The sequence below is a fragment of the Vicia villosa genome, unplaced genomic scaffold (assembly GCF_029867415.1).
Source record: "Vicia villosa cultivar HV-30 ecotype Madison, WI unplaced genomic scaffold, Vvil1.0 ctg.001080F_1_1_3, whole genome shotgun sequence".
NCBI lineage: Eukaryota > Viridiplantae > Streptophyta > Magnoliopsida > Fabales > Fabaceae > Vicia > Vicia villosa.
Genome location: NW_026705474.1, coordinates 382,023 through 400,810, shown reverse-complemented (window position 1 = coordinate 400,810; position 18,788 = coordinate 382,023). Strand labels below are relative to the sequence as shown.

Here is an 18,788-nt window from a genome sequence, read left to right as displayed (position 1 = left end):
ATGCTCCATATATATATATATATATATATATATATATATATATATATATATATATATATATATATATATATTAAATGAGAATGAGTAAGTTATAAGAAAATGTAAGAATTTAATATCAACCATTGGATTTAGATTTTATGGTTGAGATTAAAAGATATTTTAAAATTTTATTACTAATTTCTCTCTCTTCTTAATGACATATGATTTAATGAAATAAGAAATTTAATCTGAATCTATCCTTTTTAAATTTAATGGTTCTTATTCATTCCCACATTCACATATAACTTATCCATTCTCAATATATATATATATATATATATATATATATATATATATATATATATATATATATATATATATCATAAAAGGGAGAACTAAGGGTTCTCCAACCCGATTACAAGAGATGAAACGGGAAACCCCGCCAAAAGAAAAATTACTAACCAATTACATTAGAGAGATAGTACAACGGATTCTTACAAAACTCGTAAAGGGAATAATTGGATTGAGTAATTTTTCCACAAAACGACCATCTCCAAGCCAACAACTTGATGTTCCAAACAATGTTGTTTACACTCTAAGCCTCTTTGCGAAAACAAGCGCCATTTCTAACCAACCAAAGGCACCAAGTTGTAGCAAACCAAATAATATCCAACTTTCTATTCAACACCAATTTACTATGAAAAAACAAGTGCCAATCCATAAAATTTGAGAAGCACTCTTCAACGGAAAAAGCCCCTTTACCCACCCAAAAAGCTATTTCATTCCAAATATTTTTCACCACCAAACAACCAAAAAATAAATGATCGCTATTCTCCTTACTCACACCACAAAGTATACACTTTAAATCATCCGCGGACAAAGACATACCTCGCAACTCCAAAAAATCCTTCATAGGAAGCCTATTGTGAAATAGCCTCCAACCAAACGCCTTTATTTTAAAAGGAACATCCATAGCCCACACTAAATCAAAGGCCTCCACGTGCTTAGGATGGGGACCAAAAGGAATATAGGAATTTTCATAGAGCTCATAGCAAGACGATACCGAAAAAACCCCCTCGGAATTACTATTCCAAACCACGGTATCCTTGCCTACCGACCAACCTTTGAAATTTTCCAAGCGACTCATTAAGGACAACCGAAGCCCCCTAAGAGATGGATCCTCCATCACGGAACTGGGAAGGCCTAAATCTCCCCATTTCCATTCCTCCTCCAACCACCCTCCCATGGCCGCCACCGAAACATTTTTAAGCCGGGATGCAAAAAATAAATCCGGATAAGCCTCTTTCAAAACCATATCATCCAGCCACTTTGAATACTAAAACGGTGTATTATAACCATCGCGGATAATAAATTTGCAACTACCAACAATAGGATCATTCATACCAAGGGAAGAAAAAGATGAAGAAGAATTAATATTTAAAATGTCTTTCCACCAAAAGGAAAAAAGAGGCGATAATATCTTACCATCCATGCCGATCACCGAAGAAGAAAGATCACCATACCGCGCTTTCAAAACTTTGTACCACAAAGAGCTTTGTCCTTGTAGAATCCGCCACCTCCATTTGTTAAGAAGCGCCATATTAAAAAGAGACAAGTTCTTCACCCCTAAACCACCATACTTCCTCGGTAAAGTGACATCCCCCACTTTATCCAATGGATACTTCTTTTATCTTCTATACCACCCCAAAGGAATCTACTTTGAACACTAGTGAACAATCTCGCCACTTTCTTCGGCATCTTGTAAAAGGATATAGTAAAAATGCAAAGCGAGCTTAGCACCGATTTAAGAAGAGTAATCCTTCCTCCCAAATTTAAAAACCGATTCGACCAACCTTCCAAGCGATTCCTCATTTTCACCAGAAGAGGTTTCCAAGTGGCCTCCTTTCTTGGATTAAATCCAATAGGAATGCCCAAAAAATAAAAATTACTCTCCTCCACCTTACAAGATAGAAAATTGGAAGCCGCCTCCAAAAAATGCACACTAGAATTAATACCAATCAACTTACTTTTATTGTAATTAATACCGAGACCCGACATTAGTTCGAAAGCCCGAAGGACCGTTCGGACCGCCCACAAATGTTTCCAACTTCCATCCCCCACAATAAGCGTGTCATCCGCAAATTGAAGAATATCCACTTTACAATTATCATTGAAGGAATAACTTTGTAATTCACCCAAAAGCATGGATTTCTTTACTAGACCCATAAGCCCTTCTGCTACTAAAACAAATAAAAAAGGTGAAAGAGGATCACCTTGTCGTAAGCTTTATCGAAGTCCACCTTGAAAAGGACACAACTACGCCCTTCTTTTCTCGCATGATCCACCACTTAGTTAGCCACAATAACACCATCCAATAATTGTCTACCGGGAACAAAAGCATTTTGAGAAGGAGAAATAATTGAGTTAAGCACCACTTTTAATCTACCCGTTAAAAGTTTTGAAACCGCCTTGTATAAACATCCCACCAAGCAAATGGATCTATAATCATTCAAGCCCACCGAGTTGTTTACCTTTGGAATTAAAGTCAAGAAGGAAGATGTGATCCCTCTAGCTATCGGACCTCCTTGAAAAAAGCAATTGAAAAAATTGATAAAATCCTCTTTAATAAAGTGCCAACATTTTTTCAAAAAAAGAAAAGAGAATCCATCGGGACCCGGACTCTTCGACCCTCCGCACTCCCACACCGCCTTCTTAATCTCAAACTCAAGGAACGGTTTCTCTAGACCCTCCGCTTCTTCCCTACTAATGGACTTGAAGTGGATACCGTCCAATGTAGGTCGGAACGGCTCTGATTCGGCGAACTTCTTCTCAAAATGAGAAAACACCTCCTCCCTAATTTCTTCCACTGATTCCACCAAACCTCTCGGGGAATTAATCGGACCTAAATGATTTTGTCTTCTCCTTTGTTTCATCACTTTATGAAAAAAGGCACTATTCGAATCAGCCTCCTTAAGCAACAAAAGTTTAGATCTTTGCAAGAGCATATTCTCTTTAATCCTTAAATTTCTCCAAAATCTACCCGTCGCCTCCTTTCTAAGAACAATGTCATCATCGAAGGTGGAAGAAGATAAAAGATCGAAATCTAACCTCTCATCCACGGTATTGATGTCGTGCACTCCTTCATCAATCTCAAGATCAATCTTCCCGAAAACGTCCTTGTTCCACATCTTGATTTTGTCTTTAATGAGTCTAAGCTTCTCCTTCAAAATAAAATCGCCTCGTCCATGGACCACCAAGTTTTTCCACTCCCTTTCCACAAAAGGCACGAAAGAAGCATTGGAGAACCATTCATTGTTTAATTTGAACGGTTTAGGCCCCCAATTATGGTTGTCCGTCATAATCCAAATTGGGCAATGATCCGAAATATCCATATCTCCTATCATTTAACCAACCACATCCCACCTATTCACCACCGTACTAGATAAGAGGAATCTATCAATTCGGCTCTTCGATCTACCATCGTCGCTAAACCATGATAACTTTTTACCCTTACACGGAACATCCATCAAGTTGCTCAAAAGAATAAATTCCGCAAACAATTTGTCTTCTTTTCTAAAAACCCTCTCCGCCCTACCTTTTCTCTCCCTACTATTCTTGATCGAGTTGAAATCTCCTCCCATAATCCACTCCCCATCGTTAAATTTCATCTTCAATTCAATCAAGTCGGCCCACATCGTCTTCTTCTTCACTATGTCGCAAGACGAGTAAATGTTCACAACATAGTAATCATTATCTTTCCACCTCACCTTAATCCCCAAAAAACCTTCGCCTCTAAAACTCACCAAGACCTCCAGATTATCTTTTCTCCACAAAGTGATTAACCCCCCCCCCCGATCTTCCCACCGAATCGGTGGAAGAAAAACCAATCTCCGGATAACTCCAAAAACTGTGAGCAACCGTCTCACTCATGTTAGACAACTTTGTTTCTTGTGTAAGAAAAATATCCGCATTACCTTTTTTAATAATTGAATTCATTCTCCTTCTTTTGAGCGCACTTGCTCCCCCTCTAATGTTAAATGATCCAATAATCATTTCACATTATCTAATGGCTCCTTCCTTCCTCCCCCTTCTATGATTCCTACTTGATTGCCTTCCACTACCTTACTTCCCCCGACGTCCACCACTCCCATAGCTACGATTGCCGCCCACAATCTATCTTCCACATCCCTCTTTAAAAATTCCCACTGTCTTCCATTGTTTCGTCGGATGTCCGAGTCTTCCGATTGATTCCCATAAATATTATTCTCCTTATTCTCTACCGCCGCCTCTTTTGACTTACACTTGAAATTCCCTTTTAGACTCCTTCCACTGTTTTTCCTGTTTTTAATTCTCCCCCTGCTTCTATATCCATCCTCCCCTGTATTTAAGCACAACGATTTTATCTTTTTTCCTTCTTCTTTGAACAAATTCCCCTCAATTTGGCTTTGCTTCACCACCGGGCAGGATGCCGTGTGCAGGAGCTGGGAGTTCCCAGCCGTAACCCCAAGACAATTGCTACTCACCACTTTAGCTTCAATACTGTTCCCAGCAAAATTACTAGCATAAGTATTTCTAACAACAAAATCATCCCCACTATTTTCACATTGATTGGCCACTTTAGAAATAAACTCCCTACTATTTCCCTCTTTACTTCCGATGCAGCCATCTATAGAGCTACCCGAACATCACCCATCCTTAGCTTTTAGAACATTGGAAATAAAAGTGTCGAACATGCCTCCCTTTGCGTTATTTAGCCGCAAAACAGGCCCCCCCTCTGCAGCACCAGTCTTCGCCCCAACACTGCGAACACCCTTTAGAGTAGACATCTCATCGGCCGAAAATTGTTTGATGCTATCAGACGACTCCTCCGCACCTGCTGCTGATTCTGGAACAGAATCACCATCCTGCCAAACAAAATCAGAATCGGATGATTCTCCTTCTGTGATTAAGGCGTCCTGATTGCGCACCACGTTACGGTACCAATCTGCAGCATCTTCCCGAATATACAGCTTCCACAAGCACCATCTATAGTAACTGAGATAGATTCGGGAATAGACATTGATATGGGGATATTCACCATGATTCTAGAAACATCCAATGCCTCCTCTTTTGACGTATTTTCATCCACACAGATAAATCTTCCCCAAGACTGAGCCAGAGCCACGAAATATTCTGAGCACCAAGCATGCGCCGGTAAACCGTAATTTCTAAACCACACATCCCTTGACGAATCAATCTTGTCTGCCTCCCACTTTTCAATATGCGTAAACCAGGTCATCCACCATGTTTCTCCCTCCTTGATTAAATCGTTAATAAAACCTTCCTCTCTTTCTTCAAGTAAGCAACCATTACCGCCTAGTGGTGTAACTTTGATCGCGAAGAGGCCCTTCATTTCCATATGAGTCTGCACATTGCAAGCAGAACCCGGGATACAAACTTTCCCCACATAAGCTTTTTTGAGTCTATTCCTTAAATCATTGTTAGATTGGAAGTTAAAAATAACTTTCTCATCCATTTTACCCGTCTGCCCCTTATCGGTACCTTCAACAGCTTCTGCGTAAGAAGAGAAGGTCCCTTTCTGCGCCACAGAAACCCCTGTTCTACCAAATACGTTTCCTCTACCCCCAACCCTTTTGACCGTATGCACACTCGCGCCCCTTTTCGTCCACTCATCCCTACTGAATCATGGCAGGTTGACATGTAATTTCTTGCCCTCAATCATAATATTTTCCAAACGAATAGCTAAAATCCTACCATCTTCAACATCGGAGAACCTTGCAAAACCAAAACGCTTACAAAACTTATTCCTCCTGGGAGAAATAGCAACCTCTACCACGTTATCGGAGCACCCAAATATTTCGAATAAGTTCTTTGCAGAATAATCTTCTGGGAACGCAGAAACATACATCGAAGTTATAGTACCACATGAATCGTTCCGATTCCTTCCGCCAAACGGGAAAGTATCCCATCTCCCTCCCGAACGCTTCGCGTATGAGACAGTTGACCAGTCACCCTTCTGCATAGAGAGAAAACTAGAGAATCGGAAAAAAAAAACAGAACCACAGAAAAAAGCCGACTTAGCTCCACCTACGAAACTACGGAAATGGAACCAACTCGTGAAAACGCCAGACACACACAACCACCTCGACAAGGTCCCTGACCCTAAGGCTAGGAATTTAAACCGAAATCAAGGAGAAGATGTGATGAATATGAACTAGTTTTTTTATACTTGTTTTTCGAGTGAAGGTTTCTAAAATGAAAAAGGAGAATCATCGAATGAGTTTGGTGCTTGATCAACTGAAACCGTTTAAGATAGTGTTGTAGGATAAGTTGGTTAAGAAAATTAAAGGGTTTGATGGAAAACTTGAAAAGAAATGGATAATTGTGAATGGTGGAGCATAGATTCCAAGATTTTATTTGGAGCTTAGATTGGCTATTAATGTTGATATTGAGATAGATTGTGAACCATCTTCTTCAGGAACAAGAAGTTCTAATTGATTAGGATCTCTGTTGGAGAATAACCTTAAGTTGCTTCCAATGAGTTATTTCTATCCTTTTCGCTGAATCATATTGCGGGCGAATGCTTTGGCGATGACGATGAGGATAGGAGTTGGAATTTTGCAGGGATATATGGTTTTCCCAATGAAGCGCAAAAGAAAGACACTTGGAGGCTTGTCCAGACTACTAGCATGGATCTTGGAGGACGTCAAATTATGTTTGGTGATTTCAATGATGTTACTCAACAAAGTGAGAAGATTGGTGGTAATTGCAGGTCTCAGTCTCAATTCATGTGGAGTAGAGATGCTATGGAGGTGTGTGGTTTGCGTGATCTAGGCTTTACAGGATACCCCTACACCTGGTCAAACGGCAGAAGCGGCTCTGATAATATCCAATGCAGGCTGGATCGTGCATTTGCGAACTCGGGTCTCTTGGATTTATTCCCCATCTCAGGTGTGGTTCATCTTCCCCGGCACGGTTCCGATCATGCAATTCTACGGATCATGGTTGAAGAAGAAGAACAAAATCAAAAGAGAAAGGCAGTCTTCAGGTTTGAAGAAGTGTGGGCCAAGGATGACAGGTGCGAAGGTTGGGTAAAACACTTATGGAAGGAGCCATGTGTAACGATCACTCAAAAGCTTAGGGGCATTCAAAATTTAAAACACTCATTCAGAGATTTGAGAACTGGGAAAGTTGCTGAGGAGATAAAGAGGATCGACACTATGCTCAAGGAAGAAGTCTGATGGTCTGCTGATCCTTCAGAAATTCAGAAGACAAAATCTCTCGAGCGTCAAAAAAACAAATTACTTAGAATTGAAGAGACTATGTGGAGGCAGAGAAGCAGAGCAATGTGGCTTAAAGACGGAGATCGCAACACAAAATTCTTTCACGGCAAGGCTGACCAGAGGAGGAGAAACAACTCTATTAAGAAGCTGAAGGATGTTAATGGTAATTGGAGGAAGGGACAAGGCCAATGTGAGAGAATTCTGGTTGACTACTTCAAAGGAATCTTTTCCTCTTCTTCCCCTTCTAACATCACGGAAGTTTGTAGCGCGATCAATGGTAGACTGAAGGCTGAGCATAAGAGTATTTGTGGGTCTCCTTTTACGGAAGATGACATCAAAGACGCACTCTTCCAGATGCACCCTACAAAAGCCCCAGGCCCGGATGGACTGCCCGCACTGTTTTACCAAAAATACTGGAAAATTGTTGGGAAGGATGTGACCAAAGCTGCCTTGGACATTCTCAATAATCAAAGAGATCCCTCGGATCTAAACTCAACCTTCATTGCCCTAATTCCAAAGAAAAAAAAACCCTCTCATGCTCATGAATTCAGGCCCATAAGTTTATGCAACGTGATCATGAAAGCTGTCACCAAAGCCATCTCCAACAGGCTGAAACTCATCCTCCCTGACATTATTAGTGAATAGCAGAGTGCCTTTGTGAAAAACCGGTTGATAACTGACAACGCTTTAATCGCCATGGAGTGTTTTCACTGGATGAAGAATAAGAAGAAGGGGAAAAAAGGCACTATGGCTCTGAAGTTGGACATGTCCAAAGCCTATGATAGAATTGAATGGGAGTTTGTGGAAGGTGCTTTGAAAGCTATGGAATTTCCTGATTATTTCACTCAACTCATAAAACGTTGTATATCCACAGTCACTTACCAAATCCTTCTCAATGGCCAACCTAGCAGAAAATTTTTTCCTCAAAGGGGTCTCCGGCAAGGAGACCCTCTCTCTCCGTTCTTGTTTATAATTTGTGCTGACGCTTTTGCAGGTTTACTTAAGAGGAAGGCTGCCTCTGCAGAGATCCATGGTATTCTTGTCGCAAGGAAGGCCCCCGTTATCACCCATCTCTTCTTTGCAGACGATTGTTTGTTGTTTGGCCGTGCAAATGAAGGTGAAGCTGACGTTATTCTCCAAACGATACATGAGTATCAGAAAGCTTCGGGACAAATGGTCAATTTCGAAAAATCTGAAGTCTCTTTCAGCCCTAATGTCTCTAATGCATCCAAGGAGGTCCTTCGACAAAGGCTGGGTTTTAAAGCAGTTGGAAGTCACATTAAATATTTGGGGCTGCCTGTAGTGTTTGGAAGAAAGAAAAAAGAAGTCTTTTCTATGGTCATTGACAGAGTATGGAAGAAAGTCAAAGGATGGAAGGAAGGCTTTTTGTCTAGGGCCGGGAAAGAGGTACTCATTAAAGCTGTAGCCCAATCCATACCAACATATATCATGAGTTGCTACAGATTGCCTGATAGTTGTTGTAAGGAGATAGAAACAATACTGTCTAGATTTTGGTGGGGCTCCAAAGAAGGTGAAAACAAGATCCATTGGATGAGCTGGAAGCGCATGGCACATTCTAAAGATGTTGGAGGAATGGGATTCCGTGGCATTAAAGACTTCAATACAAGTCTACTTGGAAAACAATTCTGGAGATTGATGCAAGAAGATGGTTCTTTATTTGAAAGGTTCTTTAAGGGCAGATATTATCCGCGCGGTAGGATCACTGAGGCCCCTGTGGGTTTTAAACCCAGTTATGCTTGGCGCAGCTTGCTTAGTGCTAAGGACGTAGTTGTGGCAGGTTCAAGATGGAGAGTCGGAAATGGTGATAAGATCAATGTTTGGAGGGATAACTGGGTTCCTTCCACCCCAGGTTTCAAACCTTTGATCTGGCAGGATCCAACAAACCATCTTATGAAAGTTTCAGAACTGATAGACGAGGATTTGGGTCAATGGAACCGAACTCTGATTTTAGATACTTTCATGGAGAGTGATGCTCATCATGTTCTCAGTATACACCTCTCGAGAACTCTTCCTGAAGACAAATTGATATGGAACCATGACAAGGATGGCGAATTCACGGTGAAGACTGCATATCAAATTCTGAGCAAGCAAAAATTTCATCTTAATCCAGGCACTTCTGCGGATGCTGACAGTTCTGTTTGGAAGAAGCTGTGGAAACTTCCTCTGCAAGAAAAGATTAAAAACTTTATGTGGAGGCTCCTTAAGAACATCCTTCCCACAAGAACCAATCTAAACAAAAAAGGTATCTGCCTTGACTTATCTTGCCCGTTGTGTAGTTCTGGAACTGAGAGCATTAAACATCTCTTTCTTGAATGCGATTTTTCCAAAAGACTGTTTTTTCCCCCCCTTTGGGCATTAGGATTCCCACTGATTTAGAGGTGCTGGATTGGGTATCTTCGTGCTTCAAAGCAAAAGAACCTTGGACGGCGCAGGTTGTGTGTACTGGACTGTGGAAGTTGTGGCAAGCTAGAAACAATTCAGTCTTCAAGGGTGAGGTTCAAAACCCACAAAACCTGGCTAGCTCGATCTTTGATTCAGTTTTGGAGTGGAATGATTCTAGGAATTCTGTGCTTCCAAATCCCTCTGTGCAAGCCTCGGTTGCGATGGCCAACAGTTCTTGGGTGGTGCAGTCTGATGCTGGTTGTTTTGAGGGGGGTGTTGTGGCGCTTGGTTGCATTGTTAAATCCTCTGAGGACAAAATCCTCACATCTGCCTGTCAGAGATTCTCAAGCTCTACTGATGTTGCAATTGCAGAGCTGATGAGTATAACTTGGGCCATACAAATTGCCTTGGAGCACAAACTAGACAACATTATCTTCCAATCTGATGCCCTTTCTGTTGTGGATTGTATCAATGGGACTTCCTACTCTGCCAATCTGGAGCTGCTCGTTAATGACTGCAAAGAGCTGCTTAGGAATTTTCAAAATGCTGTTGTTGTGTATTTGAATAGAAATTGTAATAGAGATGCCCATCACATGGTGCATGTAGGTTTTAATGTTGGCTCTAAGTGTTGGGCTGGTGTAATCCCTCCTTTGGAGGTAGACTCTGTTTCTTTGGATTCTGTGGCTCCTGTGCCTTCTTAATGAATCGTTTTTTTTCATCTCAAAAAAAAAAATTAAGAATGGGATTGTTAGTAATGAGGAAAATAAAAAGCTTGGTAAAAGGACTAAAAGAGAGGATAGTCCCATTGGTCATGGAGAAAGGTTTCAAAGGCTGAGTCTTCCAAACTTTGTTAATGTTGATCAAATCGATGTTGATGGTATCTTGATAAGAGCTAGAGTTTCTGTTAGATCAAAATTAAATGGAATCACGATAATTATGTCAACATGTATGATGTAATTTTATATTCATTACTACAATTAGTATATTTTATAATAAATCTTTCACCCCAACCATTAAAAATATGAGGTTAAATGACTTGGAGCACGCCATATTTCATTAAAAAAAGAAATCGTATACTTCGGTTTTAAACAAAATCGACATAAAAGGTTTCTATGGGTTTGAGCTTCGATTCCTAACACCTGCAATTTGAGTTTTATTTAGAACTAAAAAGATGTCTTTATTTTACAAATCATCTTATCCTCCGGTTTCTATCTAAAACAACTAATGGATTATATATTGAGATTTACTATAAAAGCACTCATTAAATAATTTTTACCATAAACCTAACTAATATGTAGTGATCGCGACAAAATGGGTATGTATATGATTATGACCGCGAGTGCACAGTCTATCGCGTAGCTTTAAAGACTATTGATTCCAATGGACTAAGAATCGACCTACCGTATTTAATTGGTACTACGTAAATCTAAGGCTAATATTCGATTAATTAGGATAAGATGGGGGAAACAGGGAAATAGATTTAAATTGAATTAAGAGAGAATTATACCGGTATGTAATAGTCGGACGTCGGGGATCTAGTAAACTATCAATGCGGATTGTAATTTAAAATATTTTTCCGTAGAAATCATTAGTTTAAAAACCTTCCTCTCACACTCTCGTGCTTATTGAATACGATTGTCGCCAACAATGGTATCCCATTTGAACCTCAACTGGTCGTGGGTCTCATGATCGCAATCAACAGAACCTGACATTCTGTTGGCGTCATGACTATCCACTCTGTCCTAGGTAGCCTAAGTATCACTCTGGCCTGGGTATTGGGCCTTTTACCTCATAGAACATCCCACCCAACCTGCAAACGGGGAAAATATGTGGTCCCCACGGGGACCCATAATATAGTCCAGAATGCGAGAAAATAAACATGATATGCAAGTAGTAAATAAATGTGGTATGCAAGCATAAAATAAATGAAGTGAAGCATAAACAATATATAAGCACACCCAATAAACAAACAAACGAAGGCTAGGATCGACTCGCTAAGAATGGACCAGCACAGGTCTATCACATTCCCCAGCAGAGTCGCCAGCTGTCGCACGCTCGCGAAAATGAACAGAGTCGCCACCAATATATTTATCCCAAAGAGGGAAAGGAATATCAGAAAACCTAAGGTGAATAAGAACGAGGTCTTTCGACCAGAGGTAGGGTACGGGAGTCGGTTACGCGAGGGGAAGGTACTAACACCCCTCACGCCCATCGTACTCGATGGTATCCACCTATGTTTGTTCTATTCTAAGGGTGTATAAATCTAAAGCTTAATTGGTAAGGGAATGCATGCGAATGAAAGAAAATGAAACACGGGGAAAATAAGGTTTTAAATAGTTGTGCTCGCTTAGGCCCCGCGACCCAATGCCTACGTATCCTTTTCAGGAATCAGAGCGCCGTAGTTCGGCTCTTTAGTTTTTGTTTGTTTTTGTGTTTTTTAGTTGAACAGTTACATTCGCACTCCGCTGCTCGACCTCTGGAGTCTTAAGCTGGGAATGGAGCGGAAGTAACGTGTTCGATTAGGAGAAAGAATGCCCTGAAGGCAAGAGAAAGAATGCCTCGGAGGCAAGAGGGAGAAGAGAGAAAATTGGTTTGTGTCTTTTATGTAACTTCATGATGAACAAAACCCAATACAAGGCTTCGCACCACTTCATTACTCTGTTTAGGTCTGAGCCTTTATTAAGTGTTTTAGATGTTTTTGGTTGAGTGTTTTTTTAAGGGAATTTACTTTGCGATTCGAATCACATAAAAATGTATAATGATCGAGAAGCAGATTAGGGAATGAATCCCACTCACTTCTATCCCATTATGTAATGTTCGAGAAACAGATTAGGGAATGAACCCCACTCATTTCTATCCAGTTAGTTAATGTTCGAGAAACAGATTAGGGAATGAATCTCACTCATTTCTCTCCCATTAAGTAGTGACCGAGAAACAGATTAGGGAATGAATCCCACTCATTTCTATGCCACTAAGTGATTGAGAAACAGATTAGGGAATGAATCCCACTCATTTCTATGCCACTAAGTGATTGAGAAACAGATTAGGGAATGAATCCCACTCATTTCTCTATCACTTTCTTAATGTGATTCGTATCTCTATTTGTTAATGTTTTAATGTTGAAAAGAAAAAGAAGAAAACTAGCCTAAAATGAATAACTAGCCTAATGTCATGATTATACCTAATTGTTAGGATTTTAAGGGAAAAGACTAACCTAAAGGTTATGGAGATTATAGGTCCTAAATCTAAAGGAACAAACAAGTGAAATTACAAGCAAAAATTACAAGCAAAACAATGATACAAAATTAGTGCAAAAATGACTAAAAGAATGACTTGAAATATGGTACAAAACATGGAAGCAAATGATGCAAAATATAGTACCAAAAGTGAATTAAAGGACTATTATTTTTATTGATTTTTATATGACAAAGGACAAGAATTCTAATCAAGCAAAAGAATTAAAATACAAGCCTAAACTAATATTTTTTTAGTGATTATTTTCTATGTCAAAAAATAGTACTAAAGTCTAAAGTTAGTAGGAGAAAAATAGTATTTTATCACCTAAAAGAAATTGATGAAAAAAACTAATTAAACCTAAATAAAAGATATAAACAGGGGGGTGAACAGTGAAAATGGGATTGTGAAGAGTAACTGGGCGCAGGGCCCAACCAGGATAGCCCAACAGAGTTTTTATTTGTTCAGAATTCAATTACCAAAAAAGAAACCATGGGCCCTGGGGGTGTAGAAAGTGATTCAGGCCCAAGGAGTGTTTGATCTAGATTTACTTAGATTTGTTAATTATCCCCTAATCAGATTAAACCTAATTGATCCTAATTAAATTTAATTAGTAGAAATGTTAATTAATTAAAAAATGAAAATAGTAAAAGGGGAATTAGGGTTTTAGTTGTGACCTTCACGCTTGTTTCAGAACTTCGCTCCCCCTCTCTCAAGCGACGGCGGCGAGGTCCTCCCCTCGATACTCCGGCCAAGACTCTAACGGCGTCCGTCCTCAAACTCTCATCTCTCTTTCCGATCATCTCTCGTTCAGCCTCCGTCTCGATTTGATTAGCAATCAACATCCACGACGGATTCCCTTCCACGGTGGTTCCACCGCTGTCCAGATCTCATCGTCGTCTCAACTTCAGAGATATTATCTTCCAGGTAAATTCTTGAGTTTTGCTTTTGCGAGTTCAACCTCTTCCTTCTTCTTTCCCGTTTTGATGCGATGTACGAACTCAGCGTTGTTGCGGTGCGTTGAAGTTGAATTGTTGTTATTGTTGCAGATCGGCGCTACAATGTTGATGAGGTCATGGAGATGTTACAGAGCTGTTTGAAGTGAAGAACAGTGTTGATTAACTCTTGTCGAGGATGAACGTTCTTGGAGATTGAGGATTGAAGAGAGTTTTAGGAGGTGATGAAGATGATGAGAGAGAGATAAAGATTGAGAGATGGTTGATGATTCAGGGATGATTGATGATGATGAAGAGTGAAGGTTGCTCGATTCTGAACAAAGGTGGAGAGTGTATATGAGCAATGGTGAAGATGATGAATGTTCATAAGCAGAGTGGTGAAGAAGAGAAGTGGTGGAGGATTGTGGTAAGTGCATAAATGGCTGAGTGGTTCAGAAGATGGAGAATGAATCGAGAGAATTGAAATGAAGGTCAAGGAGAAGATTATATAGAGGTTAGCTCACTCCCTTTTTCTGTTATCAATCTGATTCTGTTATAACTCTGAGCAACTGATTTTTTGTTTAAAGGTTGTTAGAAGTTCTGTTTTTGGTACTGAACTGCGTATGGATGTATTGTTGAATTACGATTGAATTGTGGATGGCTGTATTGTGACATGATATTTTTGAATGATCAATTTCTTGAACGTGAACTGGCTGCATCGAATGAACACCTTGAATTTGAATAGTTGACCATTGCTTGACTGTATGAATGAATATTTGATCACTGTTAATGTTTGGAACTGATATGGAATGGTTTTCGTATGTTGCGGGTTGCCGACTCGGTTTTAATTGGAAGCTGCCAGTATGTATTGGATCTATTTCTTTTTAATGCCATGATATTGAATGTGATGATGTTTGGATTTATTGGTGTGTTTGGCTGTTGGTTTGAATGGAACTGTTTTGGTAATTGATGGGTGCTGGTTTTGAACTTGATGCAGGATGATTTATAAGTTAATGGCTTGGTCAAGCAATGGTGCTCTTGGAGGCTGATGGGTTATGAAAGAAAAACTGAGTCTAGCATGGACATGAAGATAATTTCAGCATGGAGATTTTCACATGAGGCATTGTGGAGATATGGAAGCTTGAAGATCAGCTATTGTCACTTAGGATGAAGCATGAGATTGGAAACAATAGGCTATTATTTATTTTTGTATAGTTTACTGTGTAATGAAACTTTGGAGCATAATGTAATGGATTTTTTTTTGTAGTAGAATTTAAGCAATTGACCTTTCCGATGTCGACTCTTGAACACTAAGCGAATTGTTTTCAAATCATTGCTTGGATCCAAACGACAAGTTCCAAATATTTAAATTAATCCTCTTTTCCCAATTGAATCTTTTTACTTCCAGATTAATATCTTGCATAGAATTCCATGACCATGGTGTGAGTCCTTTAAAGTCTTTGTCAGAGCAACTTGATTTCAATGATCTAATCCATATCACTTTGCTACATATTCACCAAGTCTCGCGACATATCTTATAATCTAAGAATTGCATCAGACAATTGTGTCTAAACTCCGCAAGAAAGATTCTCTTGATTACTAAATAAATATGGAAATAATCCTGATCCCACTGATGCCTTTAACTCATCACTACTGATTTAACGAACCAATAACACTCTTAACGAATGAATGCATGACATGTAAGATGACCTAATGAAGGTATGTATAGAATGCAAAGCTTAAGCCAGTTAGAAGTAAAATTAGATGGGCAAATTTTGGGGTGCAACAACGATCTTATTATTAAAGTTTAAATTAATTTTTTGAAAACAAATGAAGAGTAATTAACCTTAAAGCGCTCTAGTTGTATTTAAGGTTAATGCTTAAATCCTACTGTCTAGTTAAAATCTCAAACTCTCGTTTTTATTGATCCTAACTTCTATCGTTTTTAAATCTCGTTACAAAACGGTTTAACTAAGTATTAGAAATTATAACCAGATAAATAAATTTTCATTAATAAATTATGTCGAAAGCATTACTAGATTCCCTCAGTTATATGACCTTACATAACAGTAATAAATATTTAGCCGGATATAGTTTTAATTAACGGATCAGAACAGATATAGCAAGTAAATAATATTTCGGACATGAATTGACAATTTAGAATAAACAATAAACAATACTTAATGCTGAAAATAAAAACCTGAATTAAATTGCGGAACTGAAAGTATCAATCTGGTAGTACCAAATCTTGAACCAGAACTGGAATAAATTGCAAAAACAAACTCTATTCCTAGAACTAAAACTAAATTCTGAAGCTGAAAAAGAAAATTGAAATGCAATAGCATTTCCGGTGTGGAAATCTATTGCTGAGACTGGTTGGGAAGTAATGAACTGAGCTGGAAATAAAATGAAGAGAATGTAAATTGACGGCAGTGGGGTAAATTCTTCGTAACCTTTTCAAATCTTGTTGCTGGGTATTTATATAGTAGCTTTAGGTTGGATTGAATCTTGAATTTTTTTCGTTCCAGTGCTGGCTTTACGGAGGAAAAATAGAAGGAAAAATATAGGGGGGAGGTGCTGTTCGTCAGGGCCATCCTGATGACGTGCATCCTCATCTTGGGTCGTTTGGTCCATGGGCCTTGTTTCTTCTTGTTTGCACCCCCATCATTTAAGCACCCCTTTTAGTCTTTTTCTCTTCATTTTGGCTCACTTCTTGATTATTTTCTTTGAAAGCCTTGATTTATTAAATACCTGAAACAAAACAGAAATACCGGCATAATATGAAATAAAGTAATATAATTGTAATAAAATAGGATAATTATACATGTAAATTAAGCTAAATATACGATACATTTTCGTGTTATCATGTAGCCGCTCTAAAATCGTACGCATTATTATTTTGGATGGATTACAAGACAAAAAAAATTTTGATATTGTTCTCTTTTCTATCTTGAACAAAATATTTTTTTTCCCTTGCAATCTATCCCACGTAATGATGTTGATGTTGTTGTTTTGGAATAAACTTCCTATGTTGTTAATCAAGGGTATACAACAAAATATGCTCAAGATGTTGTTAATCAAAGGATATATCTTGTTCTCTTTCTTGTGAAAGAGTTTTCTATGAAAACATTTGCTCTAGAAACGCTCAGGAACATCACATATCAAGGTTGAATTGCAAATGCGAAAAAAATTCTCATATTTGGAACAGATAACTTAATAAACGTTGGATAACTTATGGAGTGTTTGTGGGAAACAAAGGGTATGCATAATCGAGTGGATATTTAAGCATTTTTATTGAGGATATTGTTGGCTGGAGATTTTGTTTAGAAGAAATATTCTTTGAAGGATTAGAATTTGAAGAAAGATGGTTACTGATGACCATTTTTTAGATTAAAAATGGCTACTGATGGCCATTTTTCGAGGATGTTGTTTGAGTTGGAGTGAAGATGGTTAGGATCAGAGCTAATTCGAAGAGAATTATCTTTAAAGACTTAAACATTTTGTGAAATACGAAGGGTACTTAAGCTAAACGTGTTTTCGTGACATTCTCGGTTCTGATCATGTTGCCACGCGTCGAAAGAGGATTCAGGCGGGAGGATTTGAATTTCGAAGTAGTCTGTGTAACCGAACAAAGACAAATGGCATCCCAGGAATTCTTGTGAGCAACGTGGCATCAGATTAGTGTAGGACCGTTAGGGTCGAAATTAGTATAAATAAGGGTCTTAATGTTAGGATTCCGTGTGTTCATTTTGTACAAATCACTCACAAATCACTCAAGTATCAAGTGTTTAGAGAACGAGTTCGCTGAGAAATGTACGTATGACACCAACACCATTTTAAATACATTTGTATCTTTCTTTATTCAAGTATCTTTTCAATTCCTTTATTTTTCTTCGTTTAAACTTTCATTTCGAAGTAACTTTACATTTATGCATTTATCATTCTAGCACGTTATATTCTTGCACTTTACATTTCTGCAATCTACACGCTTTATTTATGTTTTCTTTGTCGAAAGTCATATTAACATGTGAAACAAGTGTTGTTTCGAGTGAATAGTCATACGATCATATCACAAACAAGTTTTTTTGAAGTCAGAACAAACAAATATGAACCAAATCATATCAAAAGACAATTGTTTGACTATGTCCTAGGATCAATCTAGTCGATTCTGCGAGTAACCAAATTATATTTTATAGTTTGGAGGACTAGCGGTTGTTTACCGGAAATCACCGTAAACAGATATTCATCGTCCTTAAACAAATATTTGTTGTCCATTTAATGAGTATCAATGCTCTAGTCAGTGTCATTAGTGATCCGTGTGAAACCAAAAAGACATCCATTATAAAAGTATTTTGAATATAAAAAATTGATAATGAAACATTTGACATGAAAACTTTGAAGAGTAAAGAAGGTTGGTAAAGTTCTCTATGATGGATTGCATGAGCAGAAAATTATTTAGGTTTAAGGTTTGTGTTCTTCAATAATCATATAACTGAATATTTATTTTATTTACTTAACTTTTTTCTTTTTATATGAGAAACAAATAATGCAAAAGCCATTCGAGAATATATAGCATCCAACATTTTTTCTTCCTCAAGATTTCAATGAAACGAGGATCCATCATTTGTTCTTCACAGACATTAATGATGATGAATCAGATTTAAAATTTGTTATATATTTCTACTTTAATATTCTATGTAAATAATGTAGTTTCTACACAAATTAGTTTTTTTTTTTTGATATTCTGTGCAAACAATGTAATGAGTATTTAAAAAAGTATTTATTTTTCTCCTTTTTTTGTCATACACCGAGAGGTATGTGAAGATAGTTTTAAAAATATAAAAAAGTTTTTACTGAAGATTGAACCAAGTTTCGGGTAATTTTATGACCAACGGCAATACAGAAAGCCTGTTTCTTTGGGCGTATAATACCAGACCAGTAGGGTTAGTTTTTC

The 18,788-nt window shown here is 38.3% G+C and overlaps 3 protein-coding genes across 3 annotated transcripts; 1 reads left to right on the top strand and 2 right to left on the bottom strand.

Moving 5' to 3' along the window:
* Positions 1-574: 574 nt before the first annotated feature.
* Positions 575-1,294, bottom strand: LOC131633158 (uncharacterized). Its single transcript, XM_058903877.1, has one exon. The coding sequence runs from the start codon at positions 1,292-1,294 to the stop codon at positions 575-577; it is 720 nt and encodes a 239-aa protein (XP_058759860.1).
* A 1,033-nt stretch (positions 1,295-2,327) lies between these two features.
* LOC131633157 (uncharacterized) lies at positions 2,328-3,338 on the bottom strand. The gene has a single exon (XM_058903876.1). It carries the CDS (start codon positions 3,336-3,338, stop codon positions 2,328-2,330), a length of 1,011 nt encoding a protein of 336 aa, XP_058759859.1.
* A 4,620-nt stretch (positions 3,339-7,958) lies between these two features.
* LOC131633155 (uncharacterized) lies at positions 7,959-10,366 on the top strand. The gene is made up of 2 exons (XM_058903875.1): positions 7,959-9,525; positions 9,693-10,366. The coding sequence occupies exons 1-2, from the start codon at positions 7,959-7,961 to the stop codon at positions 10,364-10,366; spliced, it is 2,241 nt and encodes a 746-aa protein (XP_058759858.1).
* Positions 10,367-18,788: the final 8,422 nt, after the last annotated feature.

Excerpts from the sequence above, each read along its gene's own strand:
- LOC131633158 (XM_058903877.1), bottom strand. The coding sequence starts at position 1,294 with ATGGTTTTGAAAGAGGCTTATCCGGATTTATTTTTTGCATCCCGGCTT.
- LOC131633157 (XM_058903876.1), bottom strand. The coding sequence starts at position 3,338 with ATGACGGACAACCATAATTGGGGGCCTAAACCGTTCAAATTAAACAAT.
- LOC131633155 (XM_058903875.1), top strand. The coding sequence starts at position 7,959 with ATGGAGTGTTTTCACTGGATGAAGAATAAGAAGAAGGGGAAAAAAGGC. Across the intron at positions 9,526-9,692 it reads AACCAATCTAAACAAAAAAG|CAAAAGAACCTTGGACGGCG; the intron begins GTATCTGCCTTG and ends CGTGCTTCAAAG.